A 15,936-nucleotide genomic window follows, 5' to 3' on the forward strand; every position below is an offset into this window, starting at 1 on the left:
CACTCTTAATTGCCATATTCCCTCTTACCTCATGCATTTAGAATTCAACCCATTTTGGTGCAATACATGACCCCATATATCATGTGTTAAAATCTTATGGGCTTTACCATATTAGAAGTTCTGTGCTTTAATCTTGGTTTCCCTCCACCATGTTTTCATACTTATGTCAGACATTGTGCCAAGTATTTAAAATACCAACTACTAATCAAACTATAACCCTGCTAGAGCAGGGATTTAATACTTGAGGTTAAGTAACTTGTTAAAGCTAAATGGTCTCCCAATCCCTTCAGTACTAAGGATCTATTACTAATTTTCTCCTAAGACTCCTTATGTCTAAAAGCTTACCAAAATGAACATGTCTCTATACTATGAAATATGTAACTGTCTTTCAGATCTTCTAATTACATGGTATAACTAGGAAGAGTTCTCAATTTTGTTGACTTTGAACCCTGATTGACTGATTTGAAAATATGGCCCAAAAAAACATCTGGTAGACGAAACTGGTTTAGCTCAGTGGATAGAGCATCGCCCTGCGGACTAAAAGGTCCCTGGTTCGATTCCGGTCAAGGGCATGTACCTGGGTTGCGGGCACATCCCCAGTAGGAGATGTGCAGGAGGCAGCTGGTCGATGTTTCTCTCTCATCGATGTTTCTATCTCTCTCTCTCCCTTCCTCTCTGTAAAAAATCAATAAAATATATTAAAAAAAAAATCTGATAGGTGGTTAATCTCTCCCCAGTACACCAACGTTGCAGGATGGAACCAGGGTCAGGGAACATTCAAGAATCAATCATTTCTCACTAAAAACAAAACAAAAAGCAAAAAAAACCACACACACACACAAATTAAAGTATGTAGTTGGTTGGAGCGTTGTCCTGTCCACCAAAAGGCTGCGGTTCAATTCTGGTCACAGAGGGCAACCAATTGATGTTCTCTCTCAGCACGTCCTTCGGTGAGTATTAAAAAGTAAAATATTGCCAAAACCGGTTTGGCTCAGTGGATAGAGCCTCAGCCTGCGGACTGAAGGGTCCCAGGTTCAATTCCGGTCAAGGGCATGTACCTGGGTTGTGGACACATCCCCAGTGGGAGATGTGCAGGAGGCGGCTGATCGATCGATGTTTCTGGCTTTCTATCTCTCTCTCTTCCTCTCTGTAATAAATCAATAAAATATATTAAAAAAAAAAAAAAACAAAGTAAAATATCCTGATGTCCAAATCAAGTTGGTTAGGACATAAGTACCATCTAATTGATTAATTAAAAGGTTGAAGGAGCTTCTGCCAAAAAAGTCTCAAGAAACAGTTCTGAATTACATATAATCTATGTCTAGAACAGTGATGGCGAACCTTTTGAGCTCGGCGTGTCAGCATTTTGAAAAACCCTAACTTAACTCTGGTGCCATGTCACATATAGAAATTTTTTTGATATTTGCAACCATAGTAAAACAAAGACTTATATTTTTGATATTTATTTTATATATTTAAATGCCATTTAACAAAGAAAAATCAACCAAAAAAATGAGTTCGCGTGTCACCTCTGACAAGCGTGTCATAGGTTTGCCATCACTGGTCTAGAATATGGAACCTCTTTACATCACCCAGAAACAAGCTGATGACATAGGAAAATTCTAGAAAATTAAAGAGTCCCACTTAAAAACAGAATAAAAGGACAATCTGATTTTAAGATGTCTTTATTAACAATTAGGTTGTTCATTCCTCTTTGCCCTCTTCTTCACTGGTTTCCTGGACACAGTTCACCGAATCCTGCCAATAAAAGGAAACAATTACTTCCCAAAGATGTAAAAATCAGTTATCAAGTTTGTTAGCACCAACCAAGTAAACTTCCTAATAACAAGGAAATATTAATAACGGAATGTGGTATCAATAGTATTTAATAGTCTATCTAATATATAAAGCTTATTTAAGATGTAGATTGTTTAGATTTCATACTGATTATAAGGGCCTTTTAAAACTGAGTGATATCTATCTATACATGCAATTTATGAGATGAGAAGTTAGTAAGCTACTATCCACAGCCACATTTTTATAAAATAATTTTATTGGACACAGCCATGTCCATTTGTTTATACACTGTCTATGACTGCTTTCTAGCTAGACAGCAGAGTTGAGTTAGGTAAATACATACATACATACTATACATATATATACTTTTTAATTGAAAACTGAAGTCCATTTTTCTGAGGCTTGAGCCAAACCAAGAAAGCCTACAACCTCAGAAAGCTGTTAAACAAGTAAATATTTAAGTATTGTAAAAACAGTATTTCCTATAAGAAAATTTTAATGTAGAAGAAATTAAAATGACATATTCACACAATTATTTTTGTACCACCCAAGAGTCCTTTTTTCTGAAGGCAGTTAACAGAATAAGATTGCTTAAGGTACCTTGATACTTCCTCTGTCTTGCAAGTTTTGGCTTTCTCTCTTGGTTGGCTTATGCTTTGACATCTTGAGAACAATTATCCACCTATTATTAAAAATGTAATTTTATTAAAATAAAGTAACATGCTCAGCATATTACATTCTTAATATATAAACCGTGTTTTTATGTTTGGGTTCCAATCAATGGTTGTTTTATTTAGCTATGTTATTGCTTAGAAAAGATCTGGTCTACACCACGGTCATACTCTATAAATTTTTTTCACCTGTACATATGAAATTTTGCCTATTATCAAGGACTAGATAGACAGTTGTTACTCTACTATTTACTAGATAAGTAAAAAAGAACCTTAAGGATATTTAAAGTGGATCCTAAGGTGAATTGAAAATACAGCATTTCTCCACTAAATTCAAGCCCTCTTTTCTGCTCTTGATTGTTTTCTCTACATAACCATGTACCTTCTCAATTCTACTATTTAACACTTTGGTAATATTCCCCATCTTTCAACTCTCTCACATACATACCTATTTTCAAAAACAGAAAGAGAAATATTATCTTAGGTGAGACAAACGTCTTAAAAATCAGCCGAAACTGGTTTGGCTCAGTGGATAGAGCATTGGCCTGCGGACTGAAGGGTCCTGGGTTCGATTCCGGTCAGGGGCATGTACCTTGGTTGCGGGCACATTCCCAGTGGGGAGTGTGCAGGAGGCAGCTGATCGATGTTTCTCTCTCATCGATGTTTCTAACTCTCTATCTCTCTCCCTTCCTCTCTGTAAAAAACCAATAAAAAAATAAAAATCAAACATGTTTAACCCCATCTGGCTAAATCAAATTTAACCATTAAATCTAATCCAAAAGACCTCTACTGCTAAGGTTAAGATTTCTAAGGATACTTACTTCAGGCAAATGAGCACTCCAATATCAGCCAACATCAATCATTCGTACCTAAAGAATAATAAGAAAAAGTTAATATAAAAGACAAGGGCATAAGGTTTGAAAATGCTAGTTAACGTCAAAATTTAAAGAGTAAAATTCCAGAGACCAAGATTGGGGGCAAGTTACAGCATAAAAAAATAGGAAGAAACTTCATGGGGGGTAGAAAGGGGAATCTAAAATTATTCTCACATAAATAAAATAGACACCTGAATCAGAATGAAAACTGTGTCTTCTTTAAAATACAAAAGCCTAACTACTATTTATTTTCACCAGTCTGAGCACAAGTTTGACTGCAATCCAAAATATACTATCCCTTATGTGAAGGTATGTGACAACGTCTACCTTACCAAATTAATTTTAACATCAGTTCTCTTTTCATAAAAGCACATACCCTGCTCCCCATTCAAGTATGTTTTCCATTCTCAGGTGGACTGACCACCTTCAGCAGAAGTCCTCCAAGAGTACCCTCCCCATTCCACAGTACACAATGCAGTTGTTATCCTGCAATCCTATGTATTTGCCTCGTTCTTTCCCCTAAGTCCTCACTGAGTTTTAAGTTAGGGCAGGGAAGAGCTTGCCTTATTGGGACAGCAAGGAACCTGAGATTTTTTTTTTTCTGAGGGAGAAGACATTCACCTTCATTATATATACCTGCAGGTCCACTGCACAAAAACCGGACAGATCAGCCTTAATTCAAATTCTAGGTTTTTCTTCTTCCCTGATTATCAGTTACTGCCAAGGGCATTTGATAGTTCCCTGTTGCACATTTACCATCCATAAGGGATACTATATCGTTTTGCATTCTTCCCATTCTCCAGATTATCCTATGCTGCAACCAGCCCGCCCTTTTCACCCTCTGAATAAAATCTTTTCAGCACTGGTGTTCAAAAGCAACATTTTTATGGTTGATGGTTTACCAACAACTGTGAGATTTCCACAGTTGAGTCTTAAAAATTGCCAATCATTATCTAGCAGCAATGACAGATGATTATTAGGAGCAGTCAAATCCTCGGAGTTCTTTCCCTAATAGGCCATTTGAAAACTGCACTAGCTGACAAGAGCACTGAAACATTATCAGCTAAAGCCCAAACCAAATAAAGGCCCAGAACAAACATCCTGGCTCTCTAAAACCTGTCCACAATTCATTAAGGGAAGGACAGTAAATGCAGGACTGGGGATCGTGTCACTGCAGCTGACAATGATTAACAATAGGAGACATGCAACCCCCATTAAGGTTAAAAGTCCAAAACTAGTCACACGCATCTATCTCTATTGGGGGTGAGACTATTATTACAGTCTTTGTAGGTTTTGCAACCTTGTGTGAAAAGCACCCATTGCATTTCTTTCATCTTTCAGAAAGCACCTGTATCTGTTCCAAGGGCCTAACAGTACGAAAATGCATTCTGGCATCACACCTCTGAACATCAGACCATTCTGATTAAAAAGAGTAATTTTGATTTGTAACAAGGCTTATGAAATACAATGCAAGCACCTCAGTAGTGTTATTACTGAAACCCATTTATTCCCAGATTTTTGACTGAGTCGTTTTTTTAAGACCCTCTGCACTAAGATTTACAAATTATAGCTATGTACAAATCCAAACTAATAAGAATCGACTTAAGTCACAAGTTTCTCATTTGAAAGTGCAAAAACCTATTCGTCTTAAAAGAAGCAGAATGAAGCAAAGTTAACCCCCCACCCCAATGATGTTCCTGAAGTCCATTATTACAACAAGCACATTCTCTCAAAATTGTTATTGGTTGTTTAAGAAATAAACCTGAGCTTCTAAACACTCAATCCCTAAAATCACGGCAGCAAGTGCTGGCCACCGATTTAATGGATCATGCCATAGGAAAACTCCATCAGGGTTATATGCCAACTTAGTGACACTCTTGTCACTAATACCTAAGCACTGTGTTTGCTTTGCATTATATTATTCATGTAGAGAGCTACACTAATCACCATTTGTTCTTTCATCTAGCAGGAGAGTCAAAAGTTATTTGCTTGAATGGTCTATGCATTTACAATACAAATTTGTCCCCACCTTGTGAATTGCTTGCTAAAGAGCAAGCCATTTTTCTTGATATAATGGAAGAAAATTCTCATATTCACGAAGAGTTTTCACACATTTATGCAAAATAAACCTCAAACCTTCCAGTTACAGAGCAGAAAGCATTATATATGAAAGATGTTTCTCATGCACACTAGCTAAAAACCAGTTCAGAGAACAAAGTTGAGTTGTGGTCTGGAATAATAGCTGATGCAAAGCTTAAGTACTAAGCAACAAAATAAGGTGGTTAAGACCTTTTTTTGGTAATTAAAATCTTGAATTATAACATCATATCCCTAAAGCTAAGGTAACCAAATTCAAAAACCTACTCTGAATATTTGCAGTTATCCTACAGAATACGACGAAGTCTTATGTTTGGGAAATGATTCCCACCATGTATCCAACTGTAGGCAAGTCAATGTGCCACACCAATTTTCCCCAGGTTTAGAATATAGACATACTTAGTAAAATCATGTAATTTGAACTATTCACATTAGATTCCCATCTAAGCCCAAGTTAGTAACAAAGATGTTTCCATGGAGCTCATTTAAAAAAATGTATTAAATCACATTACAAAAAAAACCACCCTGTACTTATAGTGTTAATTCACTCAACCTGCAGAATAATTACCAAGATTGCATTCTGAATTATTGATATTGCTGACCTATGGGCAGGTCAGTTGCTACAACAGAGACTAATTATCACATGCTATACAGTCCATATCAAGAGGCTAAAAAGCACTCTACCTCCCAAGTATGGTTTGGTTCCCTTTCCCCCACACCACTGATATGTTCCATGTTATCTTCAGTTACAATGCAACTAAAGGAAACCACACAACTGAATCAGATATACCAAGGAATCAAGTTTGCACTTTTTATCTGAGAACTGCAACAGCACTGAATTCTGCCTGACAAATTACAGCTCTAAGCCCAAACCCACGCACTTTTGATAAGCTAGCTTTACCATACAAGTGTTAGGTGCTGCACTGTTATTTCATTGTCAGAAGTGTGATGTCAGAATGCCCACGGAATAAAAGTACATAGCAAGTCACCAAGTTAGATTATATTGCTTGTTACCTACCTGTATGCAGTCGGCAATGAGAATCTTGGAGCAAGCAGGAATACTACATCCGGGTCCTAATGTCCATTGCCATTTGCGGTACTACGTTCCTCACAGTTACGCACTGCAGAAATGCTGGCTAAATGCAGTTATGTAGCAGGCCACTACTTTAATAGTGCATAATTGCAGTCCAAGAACACCAGAAAACATTCCACCAAAACTTAGTGGCTTGCCCAAGAAAAGCCAAGTATCTAAGTTTTTATCTGCCATAATATGCCACTTATAAAAATTGCACAGGCGTAACATTACAATTTCCCAAATTATAATGTTTATAATAGTGGTATATCTACATAAAGAGTGGTAGGGTTTATAGAACTTGTTAATGAGTTCAATTAGTGTTCTAAAGAAAGAAGGATTGTGATTTCACTAAATGTGAGCCAATGGGTTAAAAGCTTATGAGATACCTATTAAAATATACTGGGGTCTCGTAGAGAATGCGGTTCTTAAAGATTTGGACTACTAAGTTTTAAAATGATCAGTGTTCCTCTTAAAAACAAAATTATGAGAATGGAGAAGGGGAAAATGGGGGCAGGTGATTTCTTCAAATGAGAAAAATGGCTAAGTACTTTGAAACTACTACCTTCCCTCTCCCATCCCAAGTTTCATATCAGCTTTTAGGCAACTGTTTTTTTTTTAAGATGACTTAAATTCCCATTAGGCTAAAAACTATCATATACAAGACTTACAGAAAGTCTATTTGAGTACCTTACAACCCTTGGTACACTGCTATTTCAGTGATAAAAGTAAAAAAACTTAGTTGAAACTGAGCAAGATTATTTGCTAAACAACATTTAGCAATTCTACAGCCCTCAGTAAGGCTATCAAAACCACAACTTTCAGCAGATTATCCATGAGCATCCTTCACCACTCTTCAAAGGTACAGTACTACCAAAAGCTTATTTTAGGGGTCTGTGCCAGCATCCCTTATAAAGAAAGGCATGTAATCTGAAAAATAAACTGAAACATTAATTTTATAGGCAGATTATCCCATTTCCCCACCAGCCCCCGCCCACACACATACAAGTTCACCCTCCACGGGTGTCCCATGAACACCCCTTATTTTATCATTAGTCAAGTCCCTACTACACAATCCAATCAAATTATAATGGACTTCTTTCAAACCAAGATCCTTGTTTCCGTACAGAAAAATCTCATATATAGCACCAATTCATATCTTAACTGGGGACAAAACTTCCTCATTAATATAATTATGGTAGAACTACCACCCATTTCCAGGTGTCTTGGTGAATAGAAATAATGAACATTTTCTAATGAGGTTTCCTTAATTAGCACATCATGTACCTGTCAGTCACACAACCAGAATTGGGTGACATGCCTTTATACTCCACTAGTGTTTTACTTTTAGTATTATTCAGTTTCCCAGGCAGAAGGTGCTCAATTATTTCAACAATAGGTTTCCCTTTGTACTCAGGCACAATACTAAACTTCAGCATTTGTTAAAATTTTACTTTTGCCAATTAGCACCAAGAACAGAGGTGAAAAGGAGGAAGACACATTCCATAGTAAAGAGTTCTATAATGTACAAATTTGAATGGAACCATAACTAAGAACAAAGCCAAGCCATTGATTTTACCTACTTTTAGGAAGCTGTTCCCTCTGCTAACATAGATACACTGGGAAAACAGATTCCCACTGTTGTACTAACAGACAACAGTAACGATGTGCTTTAATATTAAGTCAAAATATCTCATTCTAATGGAAGGAGATTCAATGAAGTTGACAATAAACTGACAACACCATCGAAACACTCCAAAGCTTTATGGTGGGAGGGACATTTATATTTGCACTGTGTAGCATAAGCAACTCTCTCCAGATTTAGTGCTGCATCAAAAGGAAACTATGGAAAAACAGATTAATAAATATTTTACAATTAAGAATGAATGGCTATCTGCAACCCTACATGTCAACAGTCACCACTAATTCTTTGAAAAGAGAGCAAGTAGATTTATGGTCCTACAGTTTTTGCCCAATGAAGTAACAAAAGGAGACATAAAAGGTTCAGAGTACAAATGTATATATAGCTATACCTCGTTTATGGTTACTATACTTCTTACTTTCAAGTTGAAATTTTCAGACTAAACCCCATCTTTATAAATCGCTTAAAGTAATACATGAAAAGACTTCATGTTTAATAATCTTTAATTCAAATGTGAAAGTTCAATACAAGCCAGTTGTAGGGCTTGGGACTTATTCTTTTAAAAACAAGAACGGAGGAATGCAACAAAATGATCTTTCCACTTTTTCTCCAGAAGCTTTCAAGAAAAGGATAACTCATAGGGCCATAAAAGATCCATTTAGTCATGCCCACTTTCTCCCCCTACCAATAGTCATACACCCAATTCCATAATCTTAATACATATTCCTGAATGAAGATTTACAGTTGTTTTACTTATATAACCATTTAAAAGTACTTAGCACCGCTTGCTTCCTATAATGCCAAACAAATCAAATCACGAATCTACTTCAGTATGTATTTCTTCTTTTTAAAACAAAGGGGTACTTATTTGTAAAAAGCAATACTTAGCCTACAAATACATTTCCCAGAAATGGCACATGCCATTTGAAGGTCTCAACACTCTCATGCTTTCAAAGTGGAATACCTAGCCTAATGTGCATGGAAGCATGAATGGCAAAATTGAAGATCAATATTTTAACTATTTATTTGAAGCACAGTAAAAAAAAAAGGTACACTTTGGAAATTCGATGGCACAAGGTACACTGCCATAACTTGTGGGACATTATACAGTTAAAAAAAAAAAAGGAAATAAAAAGGAAAAAATCCTGTTTCAAAACACTATTACATAATTTTACCTGCCCAAACAGACCATTTACAAATATTAGGTCAATAAACTGCTAACATCCATAAGGTATCTAAACAAGAAAAGACAAAAACAAACTAGAATGAGAGCCTAGATATCACATCTAAAATCGGGGCTTTTTGTTTGGGCCTTCATACTCTTCTCTCCCTCTACCATATCCTGCTGGAGTTCCAGGCCCCATTCCTCTAGGACCCTGTCCACCCACAGGTCCCGCGCCTCCCTGCCCAAAGCGCTCAGTACGCTATTGGAACAGTAATTAACAGTTCATTATATGTAGTTGATGTCCATGTGTGTTAAGTAAATATTTTAGAAGGTTCCGTAGTCAACGTTCGTCGATACAATCACCAATGAGTCGATCCACAGGTACCGGGAACATAGAAAGGAAAAAAGGGTAATTTGAAAATTAGTTTACGATAATACATGCCTTGTGGTATGTTCCCACTTGAGCCATTCTCATACACCTGTTTCAAAGAATAGATCTTCCCTGTAGTGCTAAAAAATTTAAGAATTAGTGTAGATGTGAAAACCCATTCCAAAATGAGTTAAAGAAATTTCACATCAGAATAAACCACTGAAAAGCTTGCAAACTTCTCACTTTCAAGGTCTGAACAGGAAAATTAATTTCCAAGTAAGCCTAGCAAGCCCAACCAGACAGATTCAATTCACTCAAAGAAGTGACAAAGGACCTACTCACCAGTTAGTGGCATGTGCTGCATAAGAAACCTTGTGCTTTTCAAGATCTCAAGACACATCTGCTAAGTTGCAGAAATCTTAAAAGGTTCAAAGTTTTAATAAAATGCTACCAGACTACAAAAAAAAGCATAAAAGACTAATAGATTTAGTCATTTTACCGGCACAGTAACTTGATTAAAAAAAAAATGTGTTGCCATATTCTCACAGGTGTACCACCTTTAGGAGCCATCACTATCTGACAAGAGACACTTATGTTTACAGTACTACTCTGTATTATTGCAAATTGACTGGATATACAGCCCACCCCCATTAACAGTCCAACTTTTCCCTTAGGTCTTTGAAAAGTCCACTGGCACTTAGCTATGATTCCATGGTCTGGGTATCTCCCAAACAGCCTAGCACCATGCTTAAGTGACTGCAATAAAGCAGGAGTTTATTATTCCATCTAATTCCATCTAGTTTCAGGTACTTCTCAGTCTTAGAAAGCTATGTATCCAAAAAGAAAAACCCTAGAGATATGGAAGCACAGCAGCCTGAACTATCTTTCAAATTCCATTTAAAATAGATGTTACTAAGTATTACCACACACCCGCCCCCCCCAAAAAATTTAAACAAAATACAAAAATGGCATCAGGGTTTATGTTGTAATTTCAACATGTCTCTTACAAAATACTACAGGGCTACTTAAAAAGACTAAATCTCGCCCTGGCTGGTTTGGCTCAGTGGATAGAGCATCAGCCTTCGGACAGAAGGGTCCCAGGTTCAATTCCAGTCAAGGGCACATGCCCGGGTTTGCATGCAAGGAGGCAGCTGATTGATGATTCTCTTTCATCATTGATGTTTCTACTGGTATCTCGCTCCCTCTCCCTTCCTCCCTGAAATCAATTAAAACGTATTTTAAAAAAAGACTAAATCTCAATCCTTTAAACTATTTTTCAAAAACTTAAAAATTTTAGGGTTTTAGCACACTGTACTATATATTTCATGAAGGCTATTAAGGAAAATTTGGGGATTTCACAATTATATCATTACATCTTAAACCCACAGGTTTTTTTAAACCTGTTATATGGAATACAGAATTTTAACTGTGGGAACATCATGTGAAGTTACATTTTTAACAAATTTGTTTACATACCTACAATATGCCTTTTAGGAAGCACATAAGTGAAAATGTTACCCACAATATTTTTAAAATTTAATTTGAAGAAAGCTTATAGCACTACATTTAATGTAACCAGTCATTTACGGTTCTAATTCCCCAAAAGCCATAAATGGGTTTTAAAATAGGTGAGGTCCCATACTAAATTCTTATATTCCTTATTTGTAAAGTGAAATTAGTGAGTTACATGCTGCAGCTTCCTTCCTTTGCCAAAATCCTATAGGTGAACTAATCAGACTTAATTCAGTTGTGAAAATGTATTCTTCCTTAAACCCATTTCTAAAGTCAATATTCAATTCTCCTAAGGATTTGTAAAGCCCTAAACACAGCCACTCAGACCAATTCACATGCTTGTTCTAAAGCATCCGGATAGGCTATCTGCAGTTAAAATATGATAGCATCAAGAAGGTTCAGATCAAATGCACACAACTAGTATGCTTAAAATTATCATTGGTTTTGTTGCTACTCTGTAGCAAAACAGATGTCAGTTTATTTTAGAAGGTGTACCTATAGACAGCCCAACAGGTGGGAAACGACGAGTCAAAACTTTAAACAATTCCCTTTTCATGGATAGAAGCCACACCAAATATAGGTCAGAGTTCTACACATCAGTAAAACATGCCTAGGAGCTGCAAACTACAAGTCTAATTCATATAGTTATGGCAAATGCCAGCTGAGTGAACAACAGTTTGCCATTTGATTACGCTCACTTACATGTAGAATAATTAGGTACATTATCTAACGTTTAGAATTTGGATTTGCCATGCGATGGAGTGCAAAAGTACGCAAGCAATATAATGGAAAGCACCTAAGTCTACTTATTGCCAAAGATAACTCCAACATACTAACAGCACTGACTTCGCGTTGGCAACCATATCTGTTTAGGTTACCACACACTGAGTTCTATGTTGCCAAAGTATCCCTCAATATTACGATTTACATGATAGGGAAACTAAAAGAAGTCCAGTCACCTACTTTAAAAAAAAACACAACAAAATAAAACACACACACAAGTTGTGAAAATGAGAATTTCCTTTGTACTACGTCCCACAGGATACATTACCATGTCGCTTCCCATCATGGAACCAGTCATGGTTGCTGGTGGAACTCCAGGATTAGCTTCATAACCTATGCCACCAGCACCACCTAATGGTGGAAATTTCTGGCCTCCTGAACCATAGGGATCTAGAGGAAACAAAAATGCCTGTTATAACTAAACCAGAATATTGCTCTCTAATGGCACTGCTAATTTATTTTCATGCTTACCTCCCATGTTCATTGCTCCTCCACCACCCATTCTCATGTCTCTTTCTCTCTAAAAGAAAAAAAAACTTTCATGTATCTGTACTATACCCATACCATTTTTGAAAGTACAAAAAGATCCCCAAACTTAAAGTCTAACCAATAAAAAAGGTTCCTTTAAGGCAATTTAAAAAACTAGACTCTGAAAAAAATTTTTTAAATTTACCCGTTGACTTAATTTTCAAAAACCTAAAAGCTTCTTCCCAAAGAATCTTTGGCCTACCAAAAAAAAAATGATAAAAGACATATCATCATAATACATGTTTAAAATAAGTGGATATGATATGTTATTTTACTCTAATTAGATTACAACAGAAGTTTACTTACTGGATCCATGTAGCCCATTCGGCTATAACTTTCCTCTCTTTGTCGTCTCATTTGTTCTTCCATCTCACGTTGACGAATCATCATCTCTTCTTCCCTTCTACGTCGTTCCTCTTCTTGTCTGGAAATGTTTATTAAGTATATAAATCAAAGTGTTATCCACATCTTTTCAAACTCAATTTGGAAAAAAAAAAAAAAGAGCGACAGAGAGAATAGTTTGCCTTTGCCTCACAGCTTTACAAAGACTAGGTTGGGGCAAACACATAAAAGACCAGGAGAGTGAGTGTAGAATAGCCCTAGGGGCATTCTGGCTAAGAAAATAAGCATTACAGTACTTATGGACAATTGTACATACAATTTCAATTTAAATGTTATACCAACACTGACTCTATTTCATTTGACTACACTGCAAAATTTAGGTTCACCTTTTGTCTAAATGTTAATGCAGAAGCAAAGGCCTTGGACGGTGTGGATCAGTTGGTTGAGCAAAGTCTCCCCTCCCTTCCCTCTCTCTAAAATCAATAAAAACATTTTTTTAAAAACAAAAGGCTTAGTTTAACAAAATTTTACCTTAATTGCATTTCTTTACGTTTCTGCATTTCTTGATTGTGAAGTTCTTCCATGCGTCTTAATTCTTCCTGGCGTCGCATCAGATCTGAACATTGGAAAATTTTGTTTTGGATTCACATTAATGAGATTACAGTAAGTTTTTTTTTTTTTTAAAGACAATTGATCCATCCCATCAGCAAACTTCAGAGTCTTTTACCTTGACGCAGGAGATTTGCCTGATGTTCATGATAGGCATCTTCCATTTCACTTTCCAGTTTGTCTTTTGCATCTTTCATGTTTTTTTCAACTTGTTCCCTTTGCTGTTTCTCCATTTCATCCAAGGACTTCCATCGCTGAGAATATTCATACTCAAATGTGCCATGCTGGGCAAAACGAGGAGGGGTTTCTCTCTCCCTGACAGTATTTAAAGGTGAATCAATTTGGGATGCACGTAAGAAACACTACCTGACTCCCCTAAAAACACTGGTCTCTCCCCCTGCCCTATCACTTGTAAGGAACACCGAGGGGCAAAGACCACTTTGGTTCATATTGTAAGAACAAGAATAAATTGTGAAATATACATACTTCAGAAACAAAAACTAGGCATTTGAATAACTGCTTCAAAACCTCAAACTATCTGAGCCCAATGCTTTTATTAAGCATATTCATTTAGGAGAATTTTGCACATTTTAAACAAAACTGAAAAATTACTAGAACAAGTTCTCCCTTAAATTTAAAAAACTGCCAAAAGTTTAATCCATCTTACTTTTGATACATTGGATTCTTCTGTGCAAGTTTTTCAGGAAGCCCATCTTCATCATCCAATTGTTCAAGTGGTTCCACAATGACTGGACGAGGAGTTCTAATACAAAAGAAGGCTGCATCTTATTTTCCAGTCGTATCACAACTTCCTCATACAAGTTAATAAACAAAAATTATTAAAATAGGCACAAGAACTTACGTTGTCAGTAAGAAAACGCCTTCACTGCATCTTTCAAATGCTTTTCTTGCTGCTGGTTTAGAAGCAAATTCAACAATGCCTTTCCCTGTAGATCTTCCACGATCATCCACAATTACAACAGCCCTTTCAATAGGACCAAACTGGCTAAAGGCTTCTTCCAACAGTTCATTGGAAACATAAGGTGAAAGATTTCTAACAGAAAGGGCAGCAGCATGTGTGGCAAAGCGAACCCGAAGCTGTCTACCTCTCATGGGTGTATCATCAAGTTCAGCTTTGGCAATTTCAGCCAATGCCCTGGACTCCTGAAAGTTATCAGACATACTCATGTTAATGACCTAAAAAATTGCCTAATGCCTACTCTGAAAGTCATAAGCCTAATTCCCATTCCTATTCTTCCTCCAGCTCCCACCCTGACACGGTTCTCAGTAGTTAAAATGCCTTGCCCACCCACTCCCCTTGATTCTTAGATACCAACAATTATACACTATACATTTCATCTTTTCTGCAAGAATGATGAAAACATTGTTATCCTTTCATCCTCACCTGTAGATATGGGTTTTTTTTGTGTGTGTGTTTGTTTTTGAGAGAGTTAGAGCATAAAACACCGATGTGAAAGAAGCATCAATCAGTTGTCTGTGTATGCCACCCCCTCTAGGATTGAACCCACAACCTTTTGGTGTACAGGACCACGCTCCAACCAATTGAGTATCCCGGCCACAGCAAGAATGACAAAAAATTTAAAGACCAATTGATTCATGTTCGTCTGAAAACCAGTACATCTGTAGTAGCAAAAAAAAAGGACCCTTTAATTAATTATACATAAAAACCCAACAAACTCACGAGCTTAATAAATCCGAATCCTTTGCCTTTGTTGATAAAAACTTCTCCTGGTTCTCCATATTTAGCAAACAGTCTTTTGAATTCCTCCTCTGTAATATCAGCAGGTAGGTTCCCAACAAACAACCTACAACGCTGAGTGTAAGTTTTCTCCCCGGGTCTTCGCAGGAGAGACAAGTTGGCTTTAAACCCCTAGTGGAAAAGAAAGGGAATTTTTCAGACACCAGTGACCTCTGCCTGCAGGGGAAACGCGCTAATTTTTGCTTTTACCAAACTGGATTTTACCAACGGGGTTGCTCTTCTGTTTTCGTTTAAAGTCAAAGCAAGGTCCTACTATACTCGTGGGATTTCCAATGTCACCGCTATCCTAACACCAAACAGCCAAATTCATTCAGAATACTCGAGAACGGGCACTTGGCCCTCGCTAGATACGTCCTTTTGGTGGGTCATTCCTTCCTCAATTAATATTAGCTCACGGCTTACTGTCTCCCTCTCCACCTCTACTGCTGTTCATCCTTCCACATCTGTATCCACAACCTCGTCCTTTCCATATGCTGAGCGTCCCTGGCTAAAACTGTAGCGGACATAAATTAAAATGGCCAAATAGTAAATGAAAAAAGAAAAAGAGCAAAATCCCGTTAGCAGCGACACGACCTCTGCGAGCCTGCATCTCACGGTCTGCTCTACTCCGGCTCCCAGGACCTCCTGGCTGTAGCCGGGCCGGCCCAGCCCATCACGGCGGCTCCTCGCCTCGCCCCCACCCCCGCCACGCGA

General features: G+C 37.2%; 1 protein-coding gene across 1 annotated transcript in view; it reads right to left on the bottom strand.

Moving 5' to 3' along the window:
* Positions 1–1,669: 1,669 nt before the first annotated feature.
* Positions 1,670–15,936, bottom strand: part of SFPQ (splicing factor proline/glutamine-rich) — a 17,515-nt gene continuing 3,248 nt past the window's right edge. The window contains exons 2-12 of the mRNA XM_014541491.1: positions 15,166–15,354; positions 14,326–14,627; positions 14,131–14,226; positions 13,582–13,778; positions 13,386–13,470; positions 12,819–12,936; positions 12,456–12,504; positions 12,253–12,374; positions 3,290–3,337; positions 2,398–2,479; positions 1,670–1,758 (exon numbers count right to left, since the gene is read on the bottom strand). Coding sequence (XP_014396977.1) covers positions 3,314–3,337; positions 12,253–12,374; positions 12,456–12,504; positions 12,819–12,936; positions 13,386–13,470; positions 13,582–13,778; positions 14,131–14,226; positions 14,326–14,627; positions 15,166–15,354 — 1,182 coding nt within the window. The 3' untranslated portion in view covers positions 1,670–1,758; positions 2,398–2,479; positions 3,290–3,313. The remainder of the gene's footprint in view (positions 1,759–2,397; positions 2,480–3,289; positions 3,338–12,252; positions 12,375–12,455; positions 12,505–12,818; positions 12,937–13,385; positions 13,471–13,581; positions 13,779–14,130; positions 14,227–14,325; positions 14,628–15,165; positions 15,355–15,936) is intronic.

This window comes from Myotis brandtii, unplaced genomic scaffold (genome assembly GCF_000412655.1).
Source record: "Myotis brandtii unplaced genomic scaffold, ASM41265v1 scaffold274, whole genome shotgun sequence".
In the NCBI taxonomy this organism is placed as follows: Eukaryota; Metazoa; Chordata; class Mammalia; order Chiroptera; family Vespertilionidae; genus Myotis; species Myotis brandtii.